We start from the raw sequence: 13,078 nt of genomic DNA on the forward strand, positions 1-13,078 counted from the left end.
TTGTTGTCTCCAGTGGGTGAGCGACCTCCACTCTGTGCTTTGGTTCCTCTCCAGTGTCCCTTGTCCCCTGCTCAGCCCTGCTGGGGGTCGCTGGTGGCAGCAGGGGTGTCACCGGGTGGTGGCCCCTCTGTGTCTCCCCCCCCAGTTTTGAGTTAATTTACCCCAGAAATCAGAGCAGAGAACACCAAACTCCTCTCCCTGGCTGCCAGGCCCCCCACGAGGGGATGCCCGGGTTTCCTGGGTGGTGAAATCAGCAGAGAAACTTCCTGAAAAGCAGGTTTGGGGTTTATTTTAAGGCCGTTTTTGCCAAGCCCCGGGATAAACTCGGGTGGATTTCAGTGCAGAACAAGGGATCAGAGAGGAGAAGCCACAGGACACGGGTGGGGGGGGGGTCACAGAAATCCCTGGTGTGCCCAGCAGGCCCCTCATGGTTTGGGGCTAAACCAGCGAGTTCTGGGCAACAGCTCAGCTGGAGAAAAGAAAAAAGAAAAGTTGGAGCCAAGGTTTGGTTTTTTCTGGGGACAGAGGGACAAAGGGAGAGGGGGCAGAGGGACAGGGGACAGCAAGGGCAAACTGGAATTAAAGAACGTTTTGGAGAGGGGAAAATTCTGGATTTCTGTGTTTTTTGGTGTTCTGCAGGCAGGGTGGGGTTTTCTCTCCTTTTTAACAGCAGGGACTGAACCTTTGTCCCCTTTGTCCCCTTTGTCCCCTTTGTCCCCTTTGTCCTGCCCTGCGGTGACACTCAGCCTGTCACACAGCTCCACGTTTAACCTCCTTCTCTCCTCTCCCGGGTGTTCAAAGCCCACTTGGGCTTTTTCCGTGAATTCTCCTCATTTTGGGGCAGGATGGGGCTGGAATTGAGCTGCCCAACCCGCAGGATGAGGGGTTGTGTGGGACACGTCAGGAGCTGCCCCAGGGAACGACCCAACCCCCCGGGACCGCTGCTGCCTCCCCGGCTTTATTCCCAACCTCGGGGGCTCAGCCCGGGGCGGCTCCGCGGAGACCTCCGGAGTTTTTCTGCGTTTTTCACCCATTTTCACCCAGTTTCTCCCCAGACCCGCAGCGGGGCCCTCTCGGTGCAATGGGGGCGGGAGGCGGCTTGGCTGCCGCGCCCTGACGTCACAAGCGCTGACGTCACAAAGCGCTGACGTCACCGCCCCGTTGCCAGGGTTGCAGCGCCGCGCGGCCGGCCGTGACGTCACCGCGCCGGCCCAATAGGATGGAGGAGCCGGGGGAGAGGGGGCGGAGCGACGCGAGGCAACGGGCGCGGGGATTGGCGGTGCTCGCTGATTGGCTGCGGCGCGGCCGAAGGGGCGGGCGGCGCACGCGCGGGGCGTGGCCCAGGGGGCGTGGCCAAGGCGGCAGCCCGGGTATGGCGGGCGGCGGAGCGGGGCTGGGGCCCGGCCCGGGCTCGGTACCGGTACCGGTAACTGAGGGGGCGATGGGCGCGTTGGTCTTCGCTCTGGGGCTGGGAAGGGCGCGAAGGGCGGGCCCGGTACCCCCCCCCCCCTCCCGGAGCTGGGACCCCGCGGCCCCTTCCCCTGCCCCGCAGCACCGGGCCTGCTCCCCCCCCACACCCCTCAGGCCCGGCGGGTGCGTGAGGGGAAGCGGGGTCCGGGGCTGCGATCCCTGCCCGGGGTGCGGTAACCGGTGCGTGTTGTTGTGTTTGCGGCAGGAGCGCGTTCCTGGGTGCCGAGGGGACTGAAGGGTTCGGCTGGGTAAGTACCGGGAGCGGCTCCGTGCTGGGGTCTGGAGCCTGCCGGGTCTGTTAGGGACGGGAGGGCCCTGGAGGGGACTTAGTGATCAGTGGTGTACAAAGGGGCAGCAACGTGTCAGGAGGGAGCAGTGGCCGCTCTCAGCTGGGGAGGGGAGGCCCCAGCAGCTCTCTGTGGGGTTTGTGGGTTGTCTGCTGTGTTATTTCCACTCCCACGTTCAGTGGGACCTCCTGAGGCTGCACATGGAGAGAGACACTGAGAGCTTAACTGCATGCTGAGCTATAGGAACCCGATCATCTCCAGGGTAAAATGGGGAATAATTCCCATACTGTGCTCCAAGCCTTCTGTTTCTTTAGAAAAAAAACATAAAAAAAAAAGGCAGATAAAAGCAGAGCAGGTGTGGTGTAAATCTTTTATTCCCTTTTCCTTCAGAGCACTCTGGAATTTTCCCTTTCTGTGTGAGCCCCATCATGACAGATCAAGAGTATGTGCTCTGCACCTGGAAGGAACGTTTGTGGCCAGCAAAGGTAAAGCAGAGGTGGAAATGGGGTTTGTGAGCACCAGGAACCCCATTTGATGAAAGGGCTTTAAAAAAAGACTTTAAAACCAGAGCAGATCTGTGAGGTCCTGATGCTGCAGCCAGGGGCTGGGCACCTTCAGGCTTCTCTGTGCTCTTCCTGCTGGAAGTGTTTGTGATTTGTTCCACGGTGTGACAGAATGGTCAGGCATTTTAAACACTTTTTTTTTGTTGTTTTTTTACCTGAATGTAGGTTTTGTGCAAAACTGGAGCTGCTGGGAAAACATCTGTAACAAACCTGAAGGAGACTTCTCTTGAAGTTGAAATCCTTGGCTTGAAGGAACAGTTAAGTGACTTTGTGCTTGTACTCTTAGATGTGAAAAAAAGGGGAAAAAAAAGAAAAAGGAGTAATTGATTGAGGGAAGGAGTTGATGCTCCCAAGCCCTGGTGCCTCTCTAGGGCTGGCAGTGGGGTTGGAACATCCCTGTCAGCTCAGGCACTGTCCCTGTGGGGTTTTATTCTGCTGTGGGGTCTGGGGGGGCCCAAAGCAGTGTGGGGTTAGTGTCAGGGGGGGCAGAGGGAGGGGTGGTGTGAGGGCTTCAGGGTGGTTTGGTGTGTTTGCAGGGTCAGGGTGAGCTGTGCTGGAGCTCTGCCTCTGCAGGAGGAACGGATCGAAACCATCGCTGCCAAGCTGGGTGAGGAGGTGGCAAAGCCTGGGGGTGGCCTGGGAGAGAATGGCACAAAAACCTCCCCTGGGGAGGCAGCTGGCTTACATTGCATTGGTTGGTTGGGTGGGTGGGTTGGGTTGGGTTGGTTGGGTTGGGTTGGTTGGTTGGGTTGGGTTGGTTGGGTTGGGTTGGTTGGGTTGGGTTGGGTTGGTTGGGTTGGGTTGGTTGGGTTGGTTGGTTGGGTTGGGTTGGTTGGGTTGGGTTGGGTTGGTTGGGTTTTTTGGCTCTTTGGTTTTTTTGGTTGGTTTGGTTGTTTGGGTTTTTTGGTTGTTTGGGTTTTTTGGTTGTTTGGGTTTTTTGGTTTTGGTTTTTCTTGTTTGTTTGTGGGGTTTTGTTTTCTTTGGCATTTCTTTCCATCCCACCCCTAAAACTCAGGAATACCCCAACCATCCCCACAGGCTTTGTGGTGGGCAGGCCCTGGTGTTTGCTTCCATCAGGGGAAGGAGCAGGAACCTGCACTTGGGTCTCCCTGCACTTTGCCTGCAGAATTGGGGATTATTGGGGACTTTATCCCAAACAAAAGCCACCCAGTGAGTACAGCTGGTTGTGTCCAAAGAACCCTTGTTGTGTGCTCTGCTTCCTCAGATCAAAGGCAGAACCCAAGTGAGGTTGTGGAAGACCTGAAGTACAGGCAGTCCCTGAAACTGGCCCTGGATATTCTGAATCAAAACGACTCAGGCAGAGAGGAACCTGCAGGAGGAGGAGGAGGAGGAGCAGCTCCTCCTGGGGGGAGCAGTTCAGGCTCTGCCTCATCTCCTGAGGCTTCTGAGAAGAAAAGCGAACCAAAACCCAACCCCAGGCTGAAGGCTGAGAACCCTAAAAGTGGAACCAACCCTCCTGAAGGGGGCTCTGGGGGCTCCTCTGGGGCGTCAGGCCCAGAGTGTCAGAATCACAACATCCCAGAGTCAGAGCCACGACAGAGAGAGAGGAAAGTCAAGCCCAGGTCGTTGCCAAAACCCAAACGAGGAAACAAAACCTCCTCGAGGCCCAGGAAGGGGAAGAGCAACCAGGGGAGAAGGAAACCAGGAGGTGCAGGAGCACCTGAGGCAGGTGGGAATGGTTCCCCCCAGGATCCAGCACAGCCCCTGGCTGAGGAGGGGTCTGCTCTGCCTGACCACCCCAGGGCTGACACGGGGGGGCCTGGCAGAAGGTTGAACACCAGGAGGCAGCCTGGGAGGACTCAGCCTGGGAGGACATTTCCAGATTCCTCAGGGGACTGGGGAAAAGACCTGGATGGTGAGAGTGGAAGCATGACAGAGCAATGCCATGGAATTCCAAAGGCAGGGAGTTTGAAACGGATGAAGCAGGAGAACAACAGCACCACGGGGCCCTCCCTCAGGAAAAGGAAATGTGGGAACTGCCCCAAATCTTCATCTGATCCTTCCAGCTCAGGGCTGGCTGTGGATCTCTCTCCTGCTCAGCCCCCAGAGGAGGAAGAAGAGAACCCTTCCCCCGTGGTCCTCAGCACAGTGAAGCAGTTCCAGCTGCCAGACTTTGAGGATGATGAAGGTGGGCATGTGGCTGGGGGAAGGGGAGCTTCATCCTCCCCCTGGAACCTCCCAGGGCTGCCCTTAGCCTGGCTCTGGAGTCACTGGGTTTAATTCCCCAGGAGATTCGGGGAGGGAGGAGATGAAATCACTTGAGGATGAGCTAAAAAGCAGCCTGGGCTTCTTCCTTTCCCTTCTCATCCTCTGTGCAGATTCTTTTGTCTCTACCTGGGGGTGTTGGGGGGGGTTGTGGTGTGACAGACCCCCACACCCATGTGGGTTTCACCTGCTCTGAGGTTTGAACCTTCTTTAATTGCTCTCCTTGCTTATGAGCTTTGGTGTTTGCTGCTCTCAGCAGGACTGGAACCATCTGACCTGGCTTCAAAGATCACCTCCTCAGGGAGTTTCTCTTGCCTCTCACCTCTGGTGGATGAAGAGGAGGAGGAGGAGGAGCTCCCCAGTATTTTATCACTCCAAGGTAGGAGTTGTGATCTTTCTTTTAGGCTGTTTGTGCTTCCCTGCTGCTGCAGCCTCACCTTGCTAGGGAGTGAACCCAGCTTTGTTCAAGCTTGGAATAAAAAAGAATTCTTGAATGCCCCAAAAAAGTCTTTTTTTGGAACAGAACAAAATGCAAAACATCCTAAAACTGAGCAAGGGTTGAACAGAGTTCTGTGGCCAGAGCTGCCTGTGCTGTGCTGTGCTGTGCTGTGCTCTGGGGGGGCTGCTCTGTTGCCTGGGCTGAAACCTCTAAAAGTCTCTGAAGTGAAATTCCTGAAAGGAATCTTGTCTGATCCACATGTAAATGTATGGAATTATTTTCTTTTTCCTCACAGAACCTCAATCAATTGAAGAAGGGAATTTGGTCTGGTGCAAGCTGGGGAGGTATCCCTACTGGCCAGCTGTGGTAAGAGGAGATCCCTGCTGCCTCTTCTGGGGCTGTTTCCATGGCCTGGGGTGCTGAGAAGGAGCAGCTTCCCAAGGTCTCGAGGGTCTTTTGCCCTTCTTGACTCATGTGGAGCTGGAAATGATAAAGCTCTGCCAGAAAAAATCTTCCAAAGGGACAAAAGTGTGTTAAAAAGTAAAGTGTGGTGTTTGATGTCTGTGCTGGAGCAGGGGGTGGCTGTGGTGCTGCTGTGTCTGGCTGTGGGCAGAGGCTGCCCTGGGTTAACTTCTGTGCTTGGCACTTGGAGGAATCTGAACAAATACAAAGAATGAAGTGTGGGTTGTGCATCCCTGTGAGACGTGCAGGGTTTGGGGGGGATCTGAGGGTGCTCGTGGGGCTTTGTCTTCCCCACAGGTCAAGAAGGTGAAGAGGAAGCACAGGAGGGCGTGTGTGCTGCTGATAGAGGGGAATGCAAGTGCCAAGAAAAAAGGGTAAATGGGGGGATTTTGACCACCTCTGAACTTTCAGTTTCTTCCTGGCACAGGGCAGTGAGCAGTCACTGAACACTGAGCCCAGGGGGAGGATTTTTGGGTGTGGGCTGTGCCAGGGGACAGGGTGGGGCTGGGGGGGAGCAGCTGAGGCTTGAGGGAGGAATTCAGAACGAAAGGGCAACAACCCAAAGCAGCAACACCTGAGTTCCCTGGGAAATCTGACTTCCAGGGAGGTGTAAAACTGTGGTGGAACCACAGAGGTTCAGCTCAACCTCTTCCCTACCTGGGTTTCTTTCTTTTCTCCCAAGATTTTCCATATCTCTGAAGAACCTGAAGCATTTTGATTGTGAAGAAAAGCAGGACCTCATAGTAAGTGCTCCTGGGAACGTGTTGGGAGAAATCCCAGTGGGTGGAAGTGCCCCTGGGGAGGAGTGAGGTGCTCCCAGGTCTGTCACTTGATTGAACAGAGCATTAATTAATTCCTGGTTTGGGGGTTGCAGGACAGAGCCAGGGAGCATTATCGCCAGGAAATCGAGTGGTGCATCAGGCTGATCTCTGACTACAGGATCAGAGTGGGTGAGCAGAGGATGTCCCCCAGGCTGAGGGTGCCCAGCAGAGCTGCCAGCTGTGGTCCCCAGGCTTCACTGACCTGATCAATAACCCTCTGTTGGGCTTTTTAGGTTGTCATTCCTTTACGGGGTCCTTCCTGGAGTATTTTGCTGCAGATATCAGTAAGTGGATTTGTTACCTCTTGTGGTCTTCTCTCAGTGTGTAAGTTCTGCTCTGGTGTTGGGTCTCAGGGTCACAGGTACCACACCCTTCTGGTGCACTCTGAGGTTTCAGATAAATCCTGAGAGTTAAAGATGGTCAGGTAAGTGGTTATTTCATGTTGCAGTGAGTTCAGCTCAGAGTTGCAACTCCCTGGTCTTTTTGAGGCAAAAATAAGATTCATTTGGTGGGTTTTGCCCTTTTTGGGGGGAAAGGAAGGAACTCTTGTCAGGGAAGTCCTTTGTTCCATGTTTGTGTGTGCAGTGCAAGGCAGCCCCTTGCTGTGGGTGTCTGAGCAGGATCATGGCTTTTCCCTCCAGGCTACCCAGTTAGAAAGGAAGGGTACCAAGGTCCAGCCCAAATGACCTTTTCCAGGACAGCAGAGGAAGTTCAGGAAGAGCCTCCAGAAGCTTCACCTCAGAAACCCTCCAAGAAACTCCTTCCTGACAGAACCAGGGCTGCTCGGGACAGAGCCAATAAAAAGATTGTGGAGTTTATTGTGAAGACCAAAGGGGCTGAAGAGCATCTCCTGGCTATCCTGACCAGCAGGAAACAATCCCGTTGGCTGAAGGGGTTCCAGAAGTCAAGGAAATACATGGCCTGTGTGGAAACCTACTTGGAGGATGAGGAACAGCTGGACCTGGTTGTCAACTACTTGACAGAGGTGTATCAGGAGATGGACACCAAGAGCCTGCACCCCTTGAATGGAGATGGAATCAGATTCATTTCAGATGTCCTCCTGCCTGAGGTAAGTGAACAAACCCTGAGGAAAGCAAAGGCTGAAGGAGGTGAAGAACAAACTCCTGTACTGACTGGGGAGTGTGCCCTGGAGCAGGAGGGTTCATCTGCCCCCCCTGACCCCCAGTTGTTGGTACAGGAGAGAAGCTGGAGGTTGGGTGATGTTTGGTTGCTGTCAGGTGGGGTTTGATGAGTTCTGTAACTCTACAAAGCTCTGTTTGCTTCTTTGTTACCTCTGGGTTTTCTGGGTTCATCAGGGGTGGGGTTTTTATTCTCACAGTGATAATTTGAGATATTTATTGTTGGGAACTTCCCTGGGAAAACGTTTAGAAACAAAATTGCTCTGAAGAATGTCCCAACCTGGCTGCAATAATCCTCCCCTGGGGTGTTCAGAGGACAGGTTTGTGGTGTTGGGTTTAGGACCTGAGGTTCACACCAAACTGTTTCAGCCAAGTGACTGAGGGATCTGATGCTGGAGATGTTTCTGCTGGGAACTGAGCTTTTGTTTCAGGAGTAGAAATTAATTAATTGCTTTTCTAGGCCATCATCTATGCCATTTCTGCTGTGGATGACATTGACTACGAGCAGGCAGAAGAGAAATACATGAAAGGCCCATCTGTGAGCAAGAGGTAAGTCTTCCTTTTTAGCATTCTCTCAATTGTTTTGGAGAGTTTTTACAGCAAGATGTGAGTGGAAGGGCAGGAGAGCTCCATCCCTTCCCTTCGTGGAAGGAAACTTAATGTCTGAGCAGCAAAGTGATGTGAGGAAATGTCCTTGCTGAGTCCCCCCTGTGTGGGGCCTCTCCAGGTTATTTTCTCTACAGAACTCCAACATTTTCCTTTCCAGGGAGAGAGAAATGTTTGATGAAGAAATCCTAGAAAGGAAAAAGCAGAAGAACCAAGCAGAGTCTGCAGACAGCAGCTGAGCAGTGGTACAGCCTCCCCCAGCACTGGGTGTACACCCTGAACTGGTCATTTGTGTGAAACTTGTTATCATCCTTGCTTTGTAAAAGCCACCTGTGTGTGCTCAGAACCTGAGTCACTCTCCCCCTGCCTCGGGGAGCTGCCAAACCTCCTGGAAAAACGATGGGGAAGGGGCAGGGACCTTTCCTCACAGAGCTGCCCTGTGTTCTGTGGGGCTCCTGGCTGTAACATTAAAGCTTTGTGTCAATGATTTTGGCCAAATATCTGACAAATGGAGGGGTTTGTCCTCAGAAAATCACCTCCTGGGGGGTGATCCAGCCCCATGGCTCTGCTGCTGCTTCCCCTCTGGCAGAGTTTCCAGGGGGGGTTGTGGCTCTTCTGCTTTGTGTGAAATAAAACTGGGACCTGGTGATGGGAGGAGCAGAGGTTTTGGTGTAAAATCCTGTGGGAATCCCAAGGCTGCAGCAAACCCAACCCCTGGTGCCCTTTCTGGGTGGCAGGGAAAGCCTCCTGCAGGCTGCTTGAGAGGCTTTAAAACCCCCAGTGCTGTGCCAGCTGTGCAGTGGTGTGGGGAATGGTTTAAGGATAAAGCCCAATTTGTCATTTATTGTCCTGGAAATCTGCTGTACCAGCTCTGCCAAGCAAGAGGAGTTTCAGGTGAAGAAGTTTAGGTGTGGCTTGGTCTATTCTGGGTTTTGTTATGTGAATTTATTTTAGTTACACTTTTAATTGCTCTGTATTCATCATTCTGGTTGGTAACTGAGGCACCTTCTCCTTCCAGGTGCAGTTCCACCTGTTCTGCCTCTGCTGCTGCTTCTCTTTGTTTTGAGGTTATACAATTAAAAAAAAAGGAAAACAAAGAGGCTGGTGTGGGCAGTGTGTGGGCAGCAGAGGGGGGCGAGGGGGGAGCAGGGGGGGCTCTACATGGAAAAAAAAATAAATTAAAAACAGGGAATTTGCCGAAACCCGGGATCGAACCAGGGACCTTTAGATCTTCAGTCTAACGCTCTCCCAGCTGAGCTATTTCGGCCCCGTTCTGCCGCCCGCCCCCCCTCCCGTCACCCCCGGGTTCGGGTTCGTGTCCCGGGGGGTCCCGGGCAGCACGGGGGGTCCGGGGACCCACCGAGGAGTCCCGGGGGGGTTCCCTGCAGAGCGGGGGGGTCCAGGGAGGTCCTGGGGGAATCCGGGCAGCTCCGGGGGTCCGGGGACCCACCGAGGAATCCCGGGGTGGTTCCGTGCAGGGCGGGGGGGCCCTGGGGGGGTCCGGGCAGGCCCGGGGGGGCCCGAGGGGGGTCCGGGGGGGGTCCGGGGGGGTCTCGGTGCCCAGAGGATTGGGGGCGGGGCGAGCGGCGGCAGCGCGGTCTCTGTGGCGCAATCGGTTAGCGCGTTCGGCTGTTAACCGAAAGGTTGGTGGTTCGAGCCCACCCAGGGACGCGTCCAGCGCAGCCTTTTCCTCCGGGACACCGGGAACGCCCCGCTCCTCCCTTTCCCCTCCTCCCGTTCCCCTCCGCCGCCGCTCCCCTCCCGGACCCGTTTTGCTCCGGGGTTCCATGTGTGCTTGCGGAACCCCTCGCGCCGTCCCCGCGTTCCCCGCCGGCCCGCTGAGGCGGTGCACTGGGTGCCGGCCGGGCCGCTTAGCGGGTGCACCGCGCCCAGAGGTTGCCTGAAGGGCTGCGGGGAAATGGCGGCGTTGGGAGGTGAGGGGAGAGGGGGGAGAGGGGGAGAGGGGCTGAGAGAGGGGCTGAGAGAGGGGCTGAGAGAGGGGCTGAGGCTGAGAGAGGGGGAGAGGGGCTGGGGGAGGTGAGGGGAGAGGGGCTGGGGCTGAGAGAGGGGCTGAGAGAGGGGCTGGGGCTGAGAGAGGGGCTGAGAGAGGGGCTGGGGCTGAGAGAGGGACCGGGGAGGTGAGGGGGAGCGGGGAGGTAAGAGGAACCGGAGCTGTGAGCGGGACCGCAGGGTTCCCGGTGTCCCTCTTTCTGCGGGGCTGTGCGGTGTCCCCGTCCTTTCCGGGACAGCCAAGGAGAGGGTTCGGTACCGGACTCCTCCCTCACAGGCTCGGGGCCTGTTCCGTTCCCCGCGGGGAGTGGCCCGGCCGGGGCTGAGCTCTCCCCGGTTCTCTCGTTGCAGGTCTGCGGCTCCCGGGACGCGCGGTGCTGGCCCGGCGGTGAGGACCGGGACCGGGAGCCCGGGGTGGGGTCCCTTCTCCCGCTGGGTTTGGGCTCAGCGCGGGGGTCTCCATCCCTGGGACCCTCAGTCCCTGCCGTGTGGGACCCTGTGGGACCGTGGGGCCCCGTGTCACCGTGTCACGCGGGCTGTGATGGGTTTTCTCCTTTTCCCAGGCCCGTGGCTCCTGCCCCTGCTCAGCTGCTCCACCAGACGCCGGGGGCTGAGGGTGCTGAAAGGTAACGCTGCAGGGCGGGTCCCCACAGAGCCCCTCCTCCCGTGGGACATTCCCGAGTGGGAGTGGGGAAGGAAACTTCAGTTTGCCAGAGCTCTGTCTGCCTGGCAATCTCTCCCTTTGTTTCACCTCTGGAAAGCCAGGATGAGCTGCCTGCTGCCAGCCCAGGGTTGTGCCCAGGGTCACAGGGGGTGGGGGAGATGCCCACACAGTCCCCAGGAGTGGCAGAGGGCGTGGGGCTGTCCACAAGCAGTAATTCCTTACAGGATCACAGCTCCCCGAGGCTCATGAGTGCACTCTGTGGGGATGCTCCATACCTGGGAGACTGATCCCAGTGTTTCTCCTCAGCCCTGTCCCAGTCCAGCAGAAGAGCTCAGCTGTTGTCCAGAGGAAATCCTACGTCCCCTCCAGCAGGGGCGAGTACATTGTCACCAAGCTTGATGACCTCGTCAACTGGGCACGGAGGGTGAGTGGGCTTCAAACTCCTCCTTGGGGAAAGTTCCCTGGGCAGGGGCTGAGATCTGGGGGGTCAGAGCAGGGGGAGACCCCTCCCCACTCAAACCTTCCCTTTGCCCCCTTTCCTTCTCTGTCTGTCGTGTGAGCCCCCACTCAGGGGCTCAGCTCCCTCTTCCAGCATTCCCAGCCCGGGTTCCTCTCTCTTAAGTTGGATATTAGAGGGAATTTCTTTCTGGAGAGGGTGATCAGGCATTGGAATGGGCTGCCCAGGGAAGTAGTGGATTCTCCGTGTCTGGAGATCTTTCCAAAGAGCCTGGATGTGGCACTGAGTGCCATGGGCTGGGAACTGCAGCAGGAGTGGATCAAGGGTTGGACTTGATGAGCTCTGAGGTCCCTTCCAGCCCACCCAGTTCTCTGATTCTGGGGTTCCTTCCCTCTCTCCCTGCAGAGCTCTCTCTGGCCCATGACCTTCGGGCTGGCTTGCTGTGCAGTGGAGATGATGCACATGGCAGCTCCTCGCTACGACATGGACCGCTTCGGGGTGGTGTTCCGAGCCAGCCCCCGCCAGGCCGATGTCATGATTGTGGCTGGCACCCTGACTAACAAAATGGCTCCAGCTCTTCGAAAGGTACCGGGTCTGGGTCAGATGGGCTGGAGCAGGGATGGCTGGATGCAGGGATCGGGTGGAAAATGGGATGAAATGTCTGTGTTCTGCAGGTCTACGACCAAATGCCAGAGCCCCGCTACGTTGTCTCCATGGGGAGGTGAGTGCTGAGGCTTCCTTAGCACCTGCGTGGAAAAAATCCAGTGTGCCCACGAGTGGGGAGAGGGAGGGAGGGGGGGGCTGTGTCTCAGTTGTGTTTCCAACCCTTTAAACTACATGAAGAGGCCTCGGTACAAGTGAGACATAGAGATGCCCTTGGATGGGGGTGAGGAGGCCCTGGAGGGGCTGTGAGCTGCAGGGTGGAAGATCCTGGGGTCTCTGCAGCTGCCAGCACCTGGGGAAGGGCCCCTCTGAGCCTCTGCTTGGTGCAAGTAACCAAAATCCTTCAGTTTGAGGCATAACAGGCTCTGAGAGCAGCCAGGGCCTAAACCTCAGCATTGGCTCCATCCCTGGCTGAGAAACCCATGGGGGGCAGCTCCCTGCCCCGGGGTGTGGGGGTGCCAGGTTCTCCTTTGCCTCCCCGGGGGCTGCTGAGCCACCTCTCTACCCCTCCCTGAAGCCCCCCCTCTCTTGCAGCTGTGCCAATGGTGGGGGTTACTACCACTACTCCTACTCAGTGGTCAGGGGCTGCGACCGCATCGTGCCCGTGGACATCTACGTGCCAGGTGGGAACTGTGAGCTCCAGGCTGTGGGATCTGAGGGGGTTTGGGGGTTTTTAAAGCTCATTCTGTTTCAGATTGTGTTGCTGAAGCTGCTGATGCCTCAGGAAGATCTGCCAGGGGTTTGCAGGGAGAGAGTGGAGCAGTTCTGGTGATGTGACTTTGCCAGTAGCTGTTGTGTGAAGTGTGGGCTGTGGTTTAGCCAGCCAGGTGGTGTCCTGGGAGATCCCACCTGGCTGTAAAGCAAAGCAGTTCTACATGTTGTAAAGAACTTTAAAAAATAATAATAAAAGCCACCTGTGTTTGTTTAAAGCAGCTCTCTGGCTCTGAGGAACCCGAAATCTCAGCCTTCCCTTCTCTCTCTCTCTCTCTCTCCCAGGCTGCCCCCCCACAGCTGAAGCTTTGCTGTATGGAATCCTGCAGCTTCAGAAGAAAATCAAACGGGAGAAGAGGATCCAGATCTGGTACAGGAAATAACCTCTAATTTATGACCTTTCCCCACTCACTGCCTGCTCAGGGCACTGCTCACCTTCATACGCACAAGGACTCCGGGTCCTCACGAGCCTTCCAATAAAACTCTACCTGGTTAAGGTGCTGCTCTGTCTTGTCCCTCTCACCTCAGGTGTTTTTAACTTGTTTAAAAATGGAATTTAA

General features: G+C 56.2%; 2 protein-coding genes and 2 non-coding genes across 6 annotated transcripts; 3 read left to right on the forward strand and 1 right to left on the reverse strand.

Moving 5' to 3' along the window:
• The first annotated feature begins 1,335 nt into the window (after positions 1-1,335).
• Positions 1,336-9,110, forward strand: PWWP3A (PWWP domain containing 3A, DNA repair factor). 3 transcript variants are annotated; one of them, XM_030466482.1, is made up of 15 exons: positions 1,336-1,426; positions 1,676-1,718; positions 2,148-2,242; positions 2,486-2,577; positions 2,857-2,927; positions 3,546-4,469; positions 4,806-4,925; positions 5,281-5,351; positions 5,745-5,821; positions 6,130-6,190; positions 6,322-6,397; positions 6,502-6,552; positions 6,910-7,337; positions 7,868-7,956; positions 8,174-9,110. In XM_030466482.1, the coding sequence occupies exons 3-15, from the start codon at positions 2,186-2,188 to the stop codon at positions 8,250-8,252; spliced, it is 2,196 nt and encodes a 731-aa protein (XP_030322342.1). In that variant the 5' UTR covers positions 1,336-1,426; positions 1,676-1,718; positions 2,148-2,185; the 3' UTR covers positions 8,253-9,110. The 3 variants fall into 3 exon arrangements, with proteins under 3 accessions (XP_030322342.1, XP_030322344.1, XP_030322343.1); XM_030466484.1 differs by having other exon boundaries at positions 1,336-1,370; XM_030466483.1 differs by having other exon boundaries at positions 1,358-1,420.
• Positions 9,111-9,207: 97 nt separating this feature from the next.
• TRNAF-GAA lies at positions 9,208-9,280 on the reverse strand. The gene has a single exon. It is a non-coding gene; the product is annotated as a tRNA-Phe (tRNA).
• A 330-nt stretch (positions 9,281-9,610) lies between these two features.
• Positions 9,611-9,684, forward strand: TRNAN-GUU. Its single transcript has one exon. It is a non-coding gene; the product is annotated as a tRNA-Asn (tRNA).
• Positions 9,685-9,861: 177 nt separating this feature from the next.
• NDUFS7 (NADH:ubiquinone oxidoreductase core subunit S7) lies at positions 9,862-13,019 on the forward strand. Its single transcript, XM_030466448.1, has 8 exons — positions 9,862-9,947; positions 10,375-10,411; positions 10,587-10,649; positions 10,994-11,111; positions 11,550-11,729; positions 11,819-11,865; positions 12,342-12,430; positions 12,804-13,019. The coding sequence occupies exons 1-8, from the start codon at positions 9,932-9,934 to the stop codon at positions 12,899-12,901; spliced, it is 648 nt and encodes a 215-aa protein (XP_030322308.1). The 5' UTR covers positions 9,862-9,931; the 3' UTR covers positions 12,902-13,019.
• Positions 13,020-13,078: the final 59 nt, after the last annotated feature.

This window comes from Calypte anna, chromosome 28 (assembly GCF_003957555.1).
Source record: "Calypte anna isolate BGI_N300 chromosome 28, bCalAnn1_v1.p, whole genome shotgun sequence".
Lineage (NCBI taxonomy): Eukaryota > Metazoa > Chordata > Aves > Apodiformes > Trochilidae > Calypte > Calypte anna.